The sequence below is a fragment of the Myotis brandtii genome, unplaced genomic scaffold (assembly GCF_000412655.1).
Source record: "Myotis brandtii unplaced genomic scaffold, ASM41265v1 scaffold350, whole genome shotgun sequence".
Taxonomy (NCBI): domain Eukaryota; kingdom Metazoa; phylum Chordata; class Mammalia; order Chiroptera; family Vespertilionidae; genus Myotis; species Myotis brandtii.
Genome location: NW_005363468.1, coordinates 322,099 through 338,805, shown reverse-complemented (window position 1 = coordinate 338,805; position 16,707 = coordinate 322,099). Strand labels below are relative to the sequence as shown.

Below are 16,707 nucleotides of genomic sequence, written 5' to 3'. Positions count from 1 at the left end.
CTTTCTTGCCTAGTTCTTTCACCTACGTGAGGAAAAGATATTTTTTTATGTAGTTGTTGTAAAGGGATGGTATTTAAATCTCAACAGTGCTTACTGAAATGCTGAAATAAAAGGAAACATTTTACTTTTTTAAAAATAACCTAGGTGATATTTTGCAAGGGTCTTAAAAATCCCAATTTTGGAGCTGATTATTTGCTTGACAAACTACTTCCCATGGTTTCTATCTTTCCACCCCGATGCCCATTTTTAAATACTTGCCAACTATTTGCTCATTAGCATTGCTTATTAAAAGTGATTTGGGGAACACATTTCAAAACAGTCCTTTTTGTATGTTTTTCAAGTTTTGTTAAATTTCCAGAAAATATAAACCTATTTATTGCCTAAAGGTGAAGTTTAACCAAATTTGTATTTTTTATTTATTTTTCTCATCTTGCTTGTGTACATGCCTAAATGGTTACTTTTTAGGAAAGTGGATTTTGACTACTGCAGTAATTTGTATTCCTTGAAGGGAGAAGAAGTGATGTTTCATGTGACTTATTCAGGTTTTTACAGTTTGGGGTCTTTTTCATGATCCCAAGCACTTAGAAAGTAACAAGGGCTTGGTAATTTTGGAGGAGGGAAACACACTAATTAGCCAGGGGAGTTAATGTAAACATTAGATTATCTAACCATTGCAGGTAACATTCTTTTTTGTTCCTTATTTTATAGTATTAAAGTAATAATATGTATAATTCTACCTTTAGATGTTATAGGAATAGTATATGTTCAATATGGAAATTTGGGAAATCTACACTAATAAAAGAGAAACATGGTAATTGGCGTACGACCGCTACCCTTTTCATTGGCTATTTATTTTTCTCATCTTGCTTGTGTACATGCCTAAATGGTTACTTTTTAGGAAAGTGGATTTTGACTACTGCAGTAATTTGTATTCCTTGAAGGGAGAAGAAGTGATGTTTCATGTGACTTATTCAGGTTTTTACAGTTTGGGGTCTTTTTCATGATCCCAAGCACTTAGAAAGTAACAAGGGCTTGGTAATTTTGGAGGAGGGAAACACACTAATTAGCCAGGGGAGATAATGTAAACATTAGATTATCTAACCATTGCAGGTAAAATTCTTTTTTGTTCCTTATTTTATAGTATTAAAGTAATAATATGTATAATTCTACCTTTAGATGTTATAGGAATAGTATATGTTCAATATGGAAATTTGGGAAATATTTTTATAAAAAGGAAAAATCCAATAGATCACCAATTAGTCTCTATACTTGCCATCAAAACTAGCAGCCATTAAATTTTGCTATCTGTACCCTCCTGTGATTTTTGTATCACTTTGGCCTAAGTCTTGTTTGGACTCAAGGCCATTCAGAAACACGAGTCACTTCAAGTTTCTTCCATAATTTACTAAGTTTTTATAAAAAATGTTATCAACATTTTCTGATACTAAATGGGTTGAAAAATTAACCTTAGGAAGAACATAAGACTGTGTATGGCTAATATTAAGAACATTTCCCACAGTTTGTAAAAATGGTAAGTTTTTTTGAGTTTTTCAAAACAAATTTTCCTTGATACATGGGCATGTTGGCTTTAATCAAGGTGAGACTGATTTACTGCTTCTTAAAGGAGGTATAAATATGACCTTCATTCACAAATTGTCTTTTTTAAAAACATACTTTTCCCTTAGGTAAATAGAAGTCATTTAACTTATTCTGATGAAAAGTTGCTTTTTTGTCTTTTCATTTTTTTTTAACCGCTTCCTTTCCTTCCTCTGACAAGTCACATTCTGCTTCCATGTTGCTAACTGCTGCTCTTTATTTCTGCTTCTGTGACAGCCAGCCGATGGCGGAGTCTCTTCTCTTCAAATGTCTCCCTGGCTTTTCCTTATAGTCCTGTTGCAAGACTCAGCCCTTATAGCAATGGCATTAATACTCCCAGCTTCTCTAAAACCTCAAATAAAGCAATACTAACACCTGAAAGAACAGGTAATATTTCAACTTCTCGACTAGCTGCTTGCTTTCTTGTCATTTAGTTACTAAACACAGCTTAAATATCCATCTTGAAAAGCTTGAGAGTAATCTTATCACATGGAGAGTTTTTTTGCAAACTTAACTTGGATATGAAAAAGGCTAATGTTAATTTGTACTTTAACACCATTAATCTGCTCTCAGTTGTGTGTGGTCGGCGGTCTGCCCTTGTTGTCAACAGTATGTGTATATAGTTAATGTGTTTCCAAGTGCCCAGTGTGCTTTTAAAATGAAATGTCAAACAATTCAGTGCTTTTTATTAAGATTCAAAAATATAAGGATTTATATCTTGTTCTTTTAAATTATTTTAGCTTTTTATTGCAGCTTTTTACGCAGCCAGGGCTACATAGAAAATAGACATAGTTGCTTTTTATGAGATGAAGATTCCGTTCCTGCAGCTTTCTCCCCGTGGGTCCTATCTTCCTTGTTCACTTATCTCGAGCCGTTGCTTTTTCACTCTCATGAGTGTCTGCCAGTCTCCTGACTGCTCTACACTCAATTTCACAGGTTTTGTAAATGTTTCTGTGTATGTATGTGTGCTTTTTATATGTGATTTTCTTACTTATTTGTAACACTAGTGTTTGTAACTGTTTAAAAAATGGACCGGATTAAATTTTAATTTTAAAATATATAATAATTACTACTGAGAGAAGCATATCTGATTAGTAATTAAAGTGAACATGGACATGTACTTATACAATGCATTTAGATATATGCTTATCTAATGGCATTAATGATTTCTTTTGTTATGGTAAAAAAACAACAGGAGATCTCTATTCTTTACAGTTTGTATTGGTCGCTTTTTGGCGACATGAAAACAGGGCAGAAACTGGCGATTGTTGATAACATGAATTATAAAGCATAAATAGATATCAGTTCTTTAGTCTAAATGGACCGGATTAAATTTTAATTTTAAAATATATAATAATTACTACTGAGAGAAGCATATCTGATTAGTAATTAAAGTGAACATGGACATGTACTTATACAATGCATTTAGATATATGCTTATCTAATGGCATTAGTGATTTCTTTTGTTATTATGGTAAAAAAACAACAACAGGAGATCTCTCTTCTTTACAGTTTGTATTGGTTGCTTTTTGGCGACATGAAAACAGGGCAGAAACTGGCGATTGTTGATAACATGAATTATAAAGCATAAATAGATATCAGTTCTTTAGTCTAAACAATAAACCTACATGCTTTGTTTTTAGGTTACACCTCCAGGGGCTCCCCTGTCAGTCCCCAGTCGTCTATAGACAGTGAGCTGAGCACTTCAGAACTGGAGGACGACTCCATCTCCATGGGGTACAAGCTACAGGACCTCACTGACGTGCAGATCATGGCTCGTCTGCAAGAAGAAAGTACGTCTGTTTGTTTTTTTTTAGACCAGAACACATTTTAAACTAGGGGCTTCTACTAGAACCGTGAGGGCATGGGGAGTTTTCAGGTATTTCTTCCCAGTAATGGGCACACACTTAGGTCCTTTCTCTCATACTCTGTCCTGCTTTGTAGGTGGAGCAGTTAATGCTTCTCACATTCTCATAAGCATTGTAAGGTGTTAGGACATGTTCTGATCAAAATGCACTGACACAAAGACCATTGCTGGGATGGCCACTGTGGAAACAGTTTGACAGTTTCTTTAAAACCAAACCCATGATTTCCACAAGGCCCAGCATGTTTCACTCTGGGCATTTATCACAGAGCAGTGGGAATTTGTGTTCACACAGAAACCTGTACTGAACATTCGCAGTAGCTGTTTGTAAAAGCCAAAACCTGGAATGAACTGAGATGTCTCAGTAGGGGAATTGTTAATCAGACAGTGGTACCTGCATGTCCTGGAGCAGTATTCACCAATAAAAAGGAATGAACCATAGATTCATGCACTCTCATGGATCAATCTACAGGGAATTACACTCAGTGAAAAAAAGATCATCCCAAGAGGTTGTATGCTATACTAGAGGCCCAGTGCATGAAAATTCATGCACTGGAGGAGGGGGATTCCTCAGCCCCTGCCCCCTCCTCTCACAGTCTGGGAGCCCTCAGGGGCGAGAGGCGACCCAGCGATCAGGGGAAGGCGATGCCCCATCACACCTCTGCTGCTGCCACTGCTGTCAGCACAAGCCTCAGCCGGCCCTGGTTACCTGAGCCTCAGGCCGGCTCTGGGTGGCTGGGGTGCTGAGGGGACTGGGGGACTCTGGAGGCAGGCACCCTGGCGGGGCTGAGGGGACTGGGCGCCGCCATCTTTGAGGGCGTGGCAGTCAGCATACTCCCTCCTTATTGGCTGTGGGCACTGCCATCTTTGAGGGTGGGACAGTCAATTAGCATATTCCCTCCTTATTGGCTGTGGATGCCGCCTTCTTTGCAATGGCACGAGGGTCAATTAGCATATTCCCTCCTTATTAGCTGTGGACGCCGCCTTCTTTGCAATGGCATGAGGGTCAATTAGCATATTCCCTCTTTATTAGATAGGATAGTTCCATTTATATAACATTTTGGGATGACAAAATCTTAAAAGTGGGCAGTTTTGTGGTCACTAGGGTTAGGGGTATGGTGTAGGATCTCAGGAGGAAGGTGGATGTGGTTATAAAAGGGCAACACAAGGTATTTCTGGGGGTTTTTGGAACTGTTTGTTCAGTATTTTGACACTGGTGGTAGGCACCTGATCCTACAGGTAGTAAAATTGTAGAAAACTTAATACTAACACATACAAGCATGCATGAGTAGACCCGGAAACACCTAAGATGGCTTTGTGTCACTGCCAGTGTTCTGGTCATCATGTTATTCTATAATTTTGCAAAATGTTATCATTGGGAGAACTGGGCAATGTGCACAAGAGAACCCTGTCTTGTTTCTTTAGAACTTCATATGAGTCTATAGTTATCAATAAAAAAAAAATCAGTTAAATGCATTGGTATACTTTTCAGAATAATTATGGAAGAGAAGATCATTGGAAATGGTACAATTTATCTCTGGTTCTGCAATAAAGTTACAATAAATAATCTGGGAGTGAACGCTTCAAGGACATTTATGGCAGAAAAAGGCACAATACAATGTAGATCACAGAACCTGGCTAGGCTTGTTTTGCAGTTATCTTTTCAGGTCAACATAAGTAGAAACAGCCAACTATCATTTAAGCGTAACTATTTCCTGGTTTCAGAATTAGTCAAGGCTACTATAAGAAACATGGTAATGCTCATGCAGAATTTAATAAGATACATGTTGATGGAAAAGTGATTATTTTTGGTCATTTTTCAGTAACAGTAAACTAACACTAACTCTACATCTATATGGCTAAAAGATTAGATGTCAGTTTTCAGATGTTAAGTAGTTAAGGATAGACTGCTTTTAAAAAAATTGTGGTCTTGGCAATGAGATGAATAACTAGAAACTTAAGTTTACTATTTTTAGGTAGTTATCATTTAGGATGACCCCAAACCATTGCGATATTGAAATGTCACTATGCTTTGAAAAAGAATAAAAAGAATGAAAGAGGCGGCCTTGTTAGAAAATACATACTTGTACCACAGATTTTGAACTTTGCACTGGTTTGAGAATTGGAGTGGGGAGCAGGAGGAGTTCCTGCTTGGGCAGAGATTTGATTAATGGCCTAACTCATAGCAAACAATTTATAATGATGATGAATACTATTTCCTAAGCAGCCTTCCTAAGTACGTATCTCTGGAGCTCAGCAGGGATCATTTGGGGAAATTGACAGACATTGATTGATAAATTATAGCAGTAGGTACCATATTTAATTTTCACTGCAATTGTGGCAATCTTTTTGCAAAACAGAATAGTCTAATATTTTAATAAACTAAGAACACGATAATGGGTCTCTGAATCATTTGGCACAAAATTTCCTCTAATATTTGAACTTAATTTTTGCTAGATTGAAATGTGTCTAATGATAATACTATTTCTTATTATTTTTTAGGTCTCAGGCAAGATTATGCTTCCACGTCAGCATCCGTGTCAAGACACAGTTCCAGTGTGTCATTGAGTTCAGGAAAGAAAGGGACATGTAGTGATCAAGAATATGATCGATTCAGTTTAGAGGATGAGGAAGAATTTGACCATTTGCCACCACCTCAGCCCCGTCTTCCAAGATGTTCACCCTTCCAAAGAGGAATCCCCCATTCACAGACTTTCTCCAGCATTCGGGAATGTAGGAGGAGCCCCAGTTCCCAGTATTTCCCTTCAAATAGTTACCAGCAGCAACAGTGTTATTCACCTCAAGCCCAAACTCCAGATCAGCAACCAAATAGGACCAATGGAGGTAGGTTATGATGCCCTTTTGGTATGTGGTGGGTTCAAGAAATGGTTTTAAAGTCAATGTAAATAGTAGGTAAACATTTCCCAGATTTATTAAGTACATTATCAAGACCTTATCAGTTTGGTCTAAATTCGAATCTGTAATTGATGGGCTTCTAATTACATGTCCCAGATTTATAGACCTAGGGCTTCAAGAACACCACCGCATTGTAGCTGGCACAGAATGGGCCATTACATGGGAGCATCTTTTTGCTGTTGCCAGTTCAGCTGTGGGATGGGCAGGGTTGTGCCAGTTGAGCTCGTAGTGGATCTCCACGGAGCCCGAGGCACAGAGTTACCCTTTCTCACCTTTCCCACAACCTCCAGCCTCTTCCTGTCTGTTCCTAGCACAGAGTGGTGGGTGGTTAGTGCACGATGATGCTTGGAGAGGATGCTGCTTGTCACATCCAGGTTAAGGGGAAGTTGGGCTATGTCTTTCCCTCTGATCCTGACATCTGGAATTAGGATCCGTGTAGCAGTAGGAAAATGGAGGCTAATCTTTGCCATGGTAATGGAAGCTGATTAGCCCTAATGTTAATGTGGTGGGTTGAAATATGTGTCATTCTCTTGTGGGTTTTCTGTCTGCCTCTTCATTTGTCTTCCTTATCCACTCTCAGGAGTTACACTCCTTGACTTCCAACAAATTATAGGGAGAACAACTGTAATGTTGCAAGCCTGGTATGTTTTTTTGTACTAATGATCACTCACACACAGGTCCATGTACTATGGAGAAACAAACCATATTTATACAGGTATAGCATCCTCTATAATAAAGAGCCAATATGCAACTGGTCGTCACGCCCTCACGCCATAATGGCTCAGACACTCAACACTGGGAAGAGAGGAATGGGGACCAGCCAGGCACAAATGAGCTCGTGAGAGAGGAATGGGGACCAGCCAGGCACAAATGAGCTCATGAGAAAGGAATGGGGACCAGCCAGGCTGCGGCCTGGGAGAGGGACAAGCTGCCCGCCCTGCAGTCCTGGGCGCCTGCGGCTGCGGCCTGCCTAGGCAAAACCGGCCTGGGTCCTGGGTGTCTGCAGTTGGTCAGAGGGAGGGAAGCCCAGGTCCCAGGTGCCTGTGACCGGCCAGAGGAGGGAATCCTAGGTCCTGAGTCCCAGGTGCCTATGACTGGCCAGAGGAGGGAATCCTAGGTCCCGAGTGTGGGGCGAGGCAGAGGTGGTTAGGGGCGATCAGGCCAGCAGGGGAGAAGTTAGGGGTGATCAGGCAGGCGGGGGGAGCAGTTAGGGGTGATCAGGCAGGCAGGGGGGTTAGGGGCAATCAGGCAGGCAGGTAGGGGAGTGGTTAGGAGCCAGCAGTCCCAGATTGTGAGAGGCAGTTGGACATCCCCTGAGGGATCCCGGATTGGAGAGGGTGCAGGCCAGGCTGAGGGACCCCCACTCCCGTGCAGAATTTCATGCACCAGGCCTCTAGTTTAATTATAAAGCACCATTTCTCAAAGCTGAAGCCAGAAGTGCTCAAGCAGGTAATTTTATAATATTGCAAAGCCAAATCTATATATATAAAAGCGTAAGCGACAGAGTGACCCGTCGCTGTGATGCGCACTGACCACCAGGGGGTGGATGCTCAATGCGGGAGTTGCCCCCTGGTGGTCAGTGCGCACTCACAGCCAACCTCCCACAGCCCCACCCTAGCCGTCCAACCTCTCGCAGCCCCAATGGCCCCAATCGCTGGCCAGGCCGAGGGACCCCACCCATGCACGTATTCGTGCACCGGGCCTCTAGTACAAATTATTTTTGGGTCATTTGTTACCATGTTTTTACTTTTTACCCTTTCTTTCTGTGTACTTATATCATTAATGCTAATTGAGAGAGAATTTGAAAATATTGAAAATTTTAATCATAATTTCACTGTTTTGTACTTTCAGATTTAAAAGAAAACAGTGGCAGCCAAAGAGTGTCATAGTGGCTAGATTATAAAAGCTAATAGTATCAGAAAGACAGTATATGCCATATGCTTACTGAAAGTCATAGCCTTATTTTACAATTGAGGGGGAGGGCACCTTGTGTTGTTTCTCTGAAGATTTTTTTGTCAGGTGTCTGAGAATGTCATATCCTAGTTGTCTAGCAGATGTTGGCTCTGTATCTTGATTAGTATTGTCAAATGGGATCATTGTCTCACCTTGGAAAAGTGGTTTTGACTTACATTAAACCCCGTTATGTGCAGGATTAGGTTTCCCCGAACCTGTGCTGTGTGACTCAGCTCCGCGTCCGGCTGTGGTAGTTGCATGGTTCCTAAAGGGTCTGGTTTCCTACAAAGGAAAAGGGGATACAGTATCAGAACCTTCATGTGTTACCATGGAATATTTTTGGAACCCAATTGTGAAATGAGAATGGTAACTTTGAAATTAATCCATCAAATATTTTTCTAAAATACCAAAATAATATAGATAGGAGAAAATAATTGTTAAATCATTGATGCATTAAAAATAATAAAAAATAAACTGGAAATATGTTATTTACATTTATTGCTTCTATAGCTCCTACACGGTCTAGGTTCAAAAGAGGTGGCTCTTAAGAGTTATTGGAATATTTCTAAGGATCATAGGATTGAAATAAGCCTTTTTAGAGTAATTTACCAGATAGGAAACATGACTAAATCTTGCAGAATGTTTACTGATTTGTAGGACACAGCAGGGGTTATTGGTAGCATGATGATGTAATCACTCTTAGCCAGAGGTTCTCCCTGGACCCCATTGACTGTTTGGTGGTAACCGAGTCTTTCTTTTATCCCCTGATTCTTTAGTCTTTATTGCAGAGTGGTGAGTCTTGCCATTCCTTTCCTATGAGAAAACTCATGTGAAATCTTGCCTTAGTCTGTGCATTCAGCTTCCTGCTGCATCTTAGTCCTTAAGGATAAATTACTGGTTTCTTGTGAAGATAGAACATTATTTTCGATTCCTTGAATATTAAAGTGTAACCACACAGGAACCTTATTTTCTTTCATCTGCCCTTTATTTTGATTTTTTTTTCCTTTGACTCAAACTGGCCTCACCTAGTGCCCGTTAAGTTGTATGAGTTCCCTATAAATTTTGGAGATTAGGCCCTTATCAGATATGACATTGGCAAATATGTTTTCCCACGCAGTGGGTTTTCTCATTGTTTTGTTGATGGTTTCTTTTGCTGTGCAGAAGCTTTTTATTTTGATGTAGTCCCATTTGTTCATTTTCTCTTTAGTTTCAAGTGCCCTAGGAGCTGTATCAGTGAAGAAATTGCTTTGGCATATGTCTGAGATTTTGTTGCCTTTGGATTCTTCTAGAATTTTTATGGTTTCCTGTCGTACATTTAAGTCCTTTATCCATTTTGAGTTTATTTTTGTGTATGGTGTAAGTTGGTGGTCTAGTTTTATTTTCTTGCATATATCTGTCCAATTTTCCCAACACCACTTATTGAAGAGACTATCTTGGCTCCATTGAATGTTCTTTCCTCCTTTGTCAAATATTAATTGAGCATATTGGTTTGGGCCAATTTCTGGGTTCTCTATTCTATTCCATTGATCTATATGCCTGTTCTTGTGCCAGTACCAGGCAGTTTTGAGAACAGTGGCTTTGTAATACATCTTGATTCTTTAGTCTTTATTGCAGAGTGGTGAGTCTTGCCATTCCTTTCCTATGAGAAAACTCATGTGAAATCTTGCCTTAGTCTGTGCATCCAGCTTCCTGCTGCATCTTAGTCCTTAAGGATAAATTGCTGGTTTCTTGTGAAGATAGAACATTATTTTTGATTCCTTGAATATTAAAGTGTAACTACACAGGAACCTTATTTTCTTTCATCTGCCCTTTATTTTGATTTTTTTCCTTTGACTCAAACTGGCCTCACCTAGTGCCCAGACTCACCCACCTCCCTCTTCCTTGCTTAATTAATCATTAAGCCCTCGGGACCATGAGGTTCTGGTCAGCATCCAGTAGTCCTAGGAATAAAGTCTTGGGTCTGTTGACCACAGGTTCAGAGTTCTGGTCAAACTAGAGATAACAGCTAGTTGTGTTTCAGCTCCCGAACTACCCCACTGACTGCATCCTCGTGAAACCAGAAAAAGCGATGCCATAGCTGACATCAGGACCAGTTGCAATGATCAACTATCCCTACCCTAGTGCCAGCCCATCAGTGGAAACCACGACCCAAACTCCATTAGTCACCATGACTAATGATTTTCCCTGAATAATCCATTTCCTGGAAGCCATCGGGAGTCAACAGTAGCTCATGTGACTCCAGGCATGGCACCATCTTCTTAATAAATCCTTACTTCTTTAAAAAAATTGATTTGAGGAGGGAAGAGGAGTGGGGGAGATGGAGAGAGAGAGAGGGAGACAGACAGACAGACAGACACACAGAGAAGCATTGATTTGTTCTACTTATTTACGTATTCATTGGTTGATTCTTTTTTTTCTTTATTGATTAAGTTATTACATATGTGTCCTTATCCCCTGATTACCACCCCCCCCATGTCCTCACTCTCCTGGTGTATGTGTATGTGTCCGTTGGTTATGCTTATATGCATGCATACAAGTCCTTTGGTTGATCTCTCCCCCTTACCACCACCCTTCCCTACCATCACTCTAAGGTTTGACTGTCTCTTCGATGCTTCTCTGTCTCTGGATCTGTTTTTGTTCATCAGTTTATGTTGTTCATTATATTCTACAAATGAGTGAGATCATGTGGTATTTGCCTTTCTCTGACTGGCTTATTTAGCTTAGCATAATGCTCTCCAGTTCCATCCATGCTGTTGCAAATGGTAAGAATATACATAATATAGGAAGATGAATTACTAGTAAATGTGGCAAAATGAAAACTACTATATATGAAAACTTTTAGAATAAAGAGTTGAAAAATTAATAAACATGAAACTCAATTCATTTTCTAAATAATAACATGTAATTACTTCCCTGTACCTCTCTGCTGCTTAGTCAAAGTAATTTCATCTTGTATTGATAGAGACTCACTTTTTCATGCTAGTCATTAAGATGTTCAAAAATCATATCCTACAGTGAGGATTAAAAAAACAAAACAGTGATAAGAGGTCCAAACCAGGTGATAGTAATGAAGATTCATTAAATATTTATGAGACAGACTTTTGAGGACTTGGAATCAAGGGTGAAGAGGGAGGCAAATCTTAGGAGATTCTCCAGATTTCTGGATTAGGTGACTTTCCAGACAGGGCTTACAATCAACAGATCCAAGTAATGTGGAAAGGCCCTGTGTGAAGCAGAAGGAAATGAATCCAGTTTTGTACTTAAATGAGTTTTGGCTTAGTATTTAAACACTAAAGGCCCAATGCATGAAAACTCGTGCACTGGCGGGGGGGGGGGGGGGGGGGGGGGGCCGCGCCCCCCCCCCCCCCCCCCCCCCGCCTTAGCCCAGCCTGCACCCTCTCACAGTCCAGGAGTTCTCACAGTGTCCATGGGGAGCGGGCCTAAGCCGAAGTCTGGCCTCCCTCTGCAGGAGGCAACTGAGCCAGCCAATCAGGGGACGGCATTGCCCCTCATCACTGCCGCTGCCGCCTGGCCTCCGACAGGATGGGTGATCAGGGGATAGCGCTACCCCCATCACTCCGGCTACTGCCGCCACCCTGCCTGGCCTCCTTCTGAGGGAGGTGACCGGTCGGGCCGATCAAGGGATGGTGCCAGCCCCCTGCCAATCACCCCTCTGCCACTACTGGTCGCTGCCCCCCTACCCCATCGCAGTTCCTTCTCTCTGCCCACTGGCATGCGCCTTGGCTGGCCTGGCACCGCCTGCTCGCCAGCCCCGCCCCTCGCCAACTGGTCGTTCTGCTGTTTGGTCGATTTGAATATTACGTTTTTATTATATAGGATATCCTTTCTTTTCTAAGCTCAAGTGACCTGATATATGTTAGTGGTTGTGTTGTGTGTGTTTTTTGTGTGTGTGTGTGTGTTGTTTTTTGTTGTTGTTTTTTTTTTTGGGGGGGGGGGTTATTATTAAAGAGAAAACTAACTTGTGAAGTTGCAGTTTTGAAGCTTCTCAGCAACACCGAGACCTGTGTCTGACTCTCTGCTGCCCCTAAGTAGCAGAGAAGGAAATGGAAGCATGTTCTTTTTCAAGCCCCCAAAGGTTTGGTGGCATGCTCTTGATAATTAAAACTTTTTAGAAGTTATATGGTCATGTTGATGTGATTAGTGGATTTCTCAAAACATCTCAAGTTTGAATTTTAATAATTCCTTCTATTTTGATATGCTAGCAAAAGATCCAGTGCTGGTTTTCACTGTTCTAGGTTTTCATTAAAACGTAACAATTTCTAGTATGTTTTTAAAGCTAAATGGCTATAAGATTATTTTCTAACTTCACTTTGATACAGTTTTATTCACTTCATGTATGTGAACAAATATATAATTGACTAATCCCTACTTTTTTTAAATTGATTTCAGAGAGGAAGAGAGAGGGAGAGAGAGAGAGAGAAACATCAATGATGAGAGAGAATCACTGACCAGCTGCCTCCTGCATGCTCCTCACTGGGTATCAAGTCCGCAACCCGAGCGTGTGCCCTTGACTGGAATTGAACCTGGGACCTTCCAGTCTGCAGGCCAACGCTCTATCCACTGAGCCAAACCAGCCAGGGCTTGACTAATCCCTACTTTTTATAGAACTCATGTTCTTTTAGCAGTCTATTTGGTGCAACCTTTCTGGAGACATTGAGTATGTATTCCTATACAGAAGGTTAATTCCATTAGCTTTTTATAATTCATAATGAACATGATAATTTTATTTTTGAACAAAATATGATTTATATGTGTACTTACTTTTGAAAACTAGTATTTAGTAGGTGTAAAGTTTGTGATTTTTAACTCAGTAAAAATTTTTTCTCTTCTAGACAAGCTCCGAAGAAGTATGCCTAATCTAGCTCGGATGCCAAGCACAATGGGTGTTAGTAGCAATGTGAGTTCTCCAGTCACCGTGCGAAATAGTCAGAGCTTTGACTCAAGCTTGCACGGAGCTGGAAATGGGCTTTCAAGAATACAGTCTTGTAGTAAGTATATCAATTCTTAATTTTTTGTAATTTTTAGTTAGTCATAATACCATTAAGCAAATATCTTACTCTTCCATTTCTTCTTTTTCCTCTCAGGAACAATTTTTTTGTCTTGTAACTTTTTTCCCCCCACAATTAAAATTAAGTAGTATTTTTATCAGTGCCTATGTTACCAATTACATAGTAAGTTATATGTAATTCTTCATATCCAAGGATAGCAGCAGAAGCACTAAATGGTGATTAATTATCACACAAAATCTGTTTTCTTTATAGATCTGCCTCTTTCTGTCTACTTGATACCTTTACTCTGAAGAAAGCACACCACTCCTGTCTGTTACTTTCGTGTTGTGTTTCACTACCCTACAGCTTTTTCCCCCCAAAATGAAGTTTTATTATTTGTCTACTCCATTTCATCTTACCGCAGTCTGTCATTCTATGTTTTACACAGCAACAAACAGAGTAATGAGTGTTCAGTCTGGTGTTCATATTTTTACTTTTTGTGGGGATGTCATGGTTCCAGGCCACCACACCCCCATTTCTGCTCATGTGGTCTATATAGGTAGTTGGGGTTAAGTCTGAACCTGACCCTGGGAAGCAGACTCAGTCATAGTATTGATATGTCCAAACCTGGAGGCCTGGAGATGATTTGTCAACCAACAAAAGATTACGGTGTTCCAAAAACTTGATGGGAACAAAACTATAGCAGAATTTTACATAGACCTTATTTTTTATTGAATTTGACTACTGTACACATACATCAGCATTCCTGGATATAGAATTCACCTACTATATACTTGAGAAAAACTAATTTAAGAAAATATTTTCAAGAGATCTATAATAATAAAAGAGTAATATGCTAATTAGACTGGACAGCCGAATGACCTACCAGATGTCATTCTGGACGTCCTTCCAGATGAAGCTGTGGGGGCTGAGGCAGAGGCGATTAGGGGTGATCAGGCAGGCAGGCGAGCAGTTAGGGGCAATCAGGCAGGCAGGTGAGTGATTAGGGGCGATCAGGCAGGCAGGCAGGCCAGCAGTTAGGGGCAATCAGGCAGGCAGGCAGGCAGAGGGATTAGAGGTGATCAGGCAGGCAGAGTGGTTAGGGGTGATCAAGCAGGCAGGCAAGTGGTTAGGGGCAATGAGGCAGGCAGGCAGAGTGGTTAGGGGCGATGAGGCAGGCAGGTAGGTGAGTGGTTAGGAGCCAGCGGTCCCGGATTTCAAGAGGGATGTCCAACTGCCGATTTAGGAGGGATTGGGCCTAAACCAGCAGTCAAACATCCCCTGAGGTGTCCCAGATTGTGAGGGTGCAGGCCGGGCTGAGGGACCCCCTACCCCCATGCATGAATTTCGTGCACTGGGCCTCTAGTATTAAATAAAACTTTATAGACATTTTCTTTTGCTCCCATCCTATTTTTATTTCAAAAAGATATTTATTGTATATTCTATGCTTAAGTTCAAAATCAGCTAAAATGTTTTAGAAAATAGGGTATGTCCCTGTTTAACTGAATGGTAAATACGAGGCAGCAAAGGCTGGAAAAGTTAGCAAACAACAGGCAGAGTTATGTGCATAAATTTCTGTTAAATTTGTGATTCAGTTTTCCATTGGAGAAAAGAATTATAAAATTAAAAAAAATTCTGCCAAACAGTTCAGTTTCTTAATGTGAAATGATATGCCCTGTTGGGCCAGTACATTAGTGAAGCTTTTAAGAGTCTTGCTCTGAGAAGTTTTTCATTTTATAGATTTTGCTGTCCTTATCAAGGTAATAATAGCTAGCACTCACTTAGTGGTTATGACATGCCAAATGCCTTGTAAGGCTTCATGTAGAGTAACTCATTTATTCTCCCCACTAACTGTAAATGTTATGATGAAAACTATTTAGGAAGTATATCTGTAATCAGCTGTACTTTTTACTTACTGATGCCACCTCTGTCTTCCTTTCTATAATAACAGCTAAATTGTCCCTTGTATTTTCATGAAATCCTCCTCAAAGTAACAATCAAGAAATTCTAATGTCTTCCAAGCAAGGAAGAAATTGTCCTGTGAGAACTTAAAATTGTTAAAGAAAAGGAGGTTATTCTTAGAATATAATAACATATTATTCTCTCTATATAAAAGGCTAATATGCAAAGTGTCCCCTTGGGAGTTTGACTGGGAGAACGGGAGTTCAATCACTCGCTATGACATGCACTGACCACCAGGGGGCAGTGTGGAATGAAGGGAGGCCCCAGCCAGCAGCCAGAAGGCCCCTATCAGCCCTGATCGCTGGCCAGGCCTATGGACCCTACCCATGCATGAATTTTGTGCACCGAGCCTCTAGTAATAATATATTATAGTTAGGCACTCAAAAATGTTGCTGATTGATAGAATACAAGACTTTTTTGTCAAGAATTAGAATTTTCTAGTCCCGGCTGGGTAGCTCAGTTGCAGACTTGATTCCTTGGTCAGGGCACATACAAGAATCAACCAATGAATGCATAAATAAGTGGAACAGCCGAAACCGGTTTGGTTCAGTGGATAGAGCATCCGCCTGAGGACTGAAGGGTGGTTCGATTCCGGTCAAGGGCATGTACCTGGGTTGCGGGCACATCCCCAGTGGGAGATGTGCAGGAGGCAGCTGATCGATGTTTCTCTCCCATTGATGTTTCTGACTATCTCTCTCCCTTCCTCTCTGTAAAAAATCAATAAAATATATTAAAAAAAAAATAAGTGGAACAACAAATCGATGTTTCTCTAAAAAGTCAATGATTGGATTTTCCAATACTAACAAAGTCTTCTGTCAATTGGCAACATTGTATAATGCAATACAATTATTTATAATATATTAAAAATTCCATTTTATATAGACATATTAAAAGTTCCATTTTATATATACACTAGAGGCCCGGTGCACAAAATTTGTGCACTCGGTGGGGGGGCGGGGGTGCGTCCCTCAGCCCGGCCTGCACCCATTTGCAGTCCAGGACCCCTTGGGGGATGTCCACCTGTTGACTTAGGCCCACTCCCCGGGGGATCAGGCTTAAGCTTGCAGTCAGACATCCTTCTGGTAGCCAGGGAGCCCTCGGGGGATGTCCGACTAAAGGCTTAGGCCCCCAAGGGATCAGGCCTAAACTGTTAGTTAGACATCCTTAGTGCTGCCATGGAGGTGGGAGAGGCTCCTGCCACCACCCCCGCACTGGCCAGCCATGAGCCAGCTTCTGGCTGAGTGGCACTACTCCTTGGTCTGACCTAAACCCTAGAGATTAGTACTTCATTTTACAACTTTTTCTCGGTTTATAGGCAGCAGCAAACTCAGACCACACAGTCGGGTGTGCAAGAAATGTTGCTTTCTTTATTGTTTAGTAACCAAACCTAACTTCAACTTCAGCCCC

The 16,707-nt window shown here is 40.9% G+C and overlaps 1 protein-coding gene across 2 annotated transcripts in view; it reads left to right on the top strand.

Annotated features, from left to right (window-relative positions):
- Positions 1-16,707, top strand: part of SLAIN1 (SLAIN motif family, member 1) — a 43,702-nt gene that overhangs the window by 20,938 nt on the left and 6,057 nt on the right. The window contains exons 2-5 of one of the 2 annotated variants that reach the window (XM_005871610.2): positions 1,834-1,983; positions 3,240-3,389; positions 5,963-6,304; positions 13,183-13,338. In XM_005871610.2, the coding sequence (XP_005871672.1) occupies positions 1,834-1,983; positions 3,240-3,389; positions 5,963-6,304; positions 13,183-13,338 (798 nt within the window). The remainder of the gene's footprint in view (positions 1-1,833; positions 1,984-3,239; positions 3,390-5,962; positions 6,305-13,182; positions 13,339-16,707) is intronic. The other variant, XM_005871611.2, reaches the window with a different exon arrangement.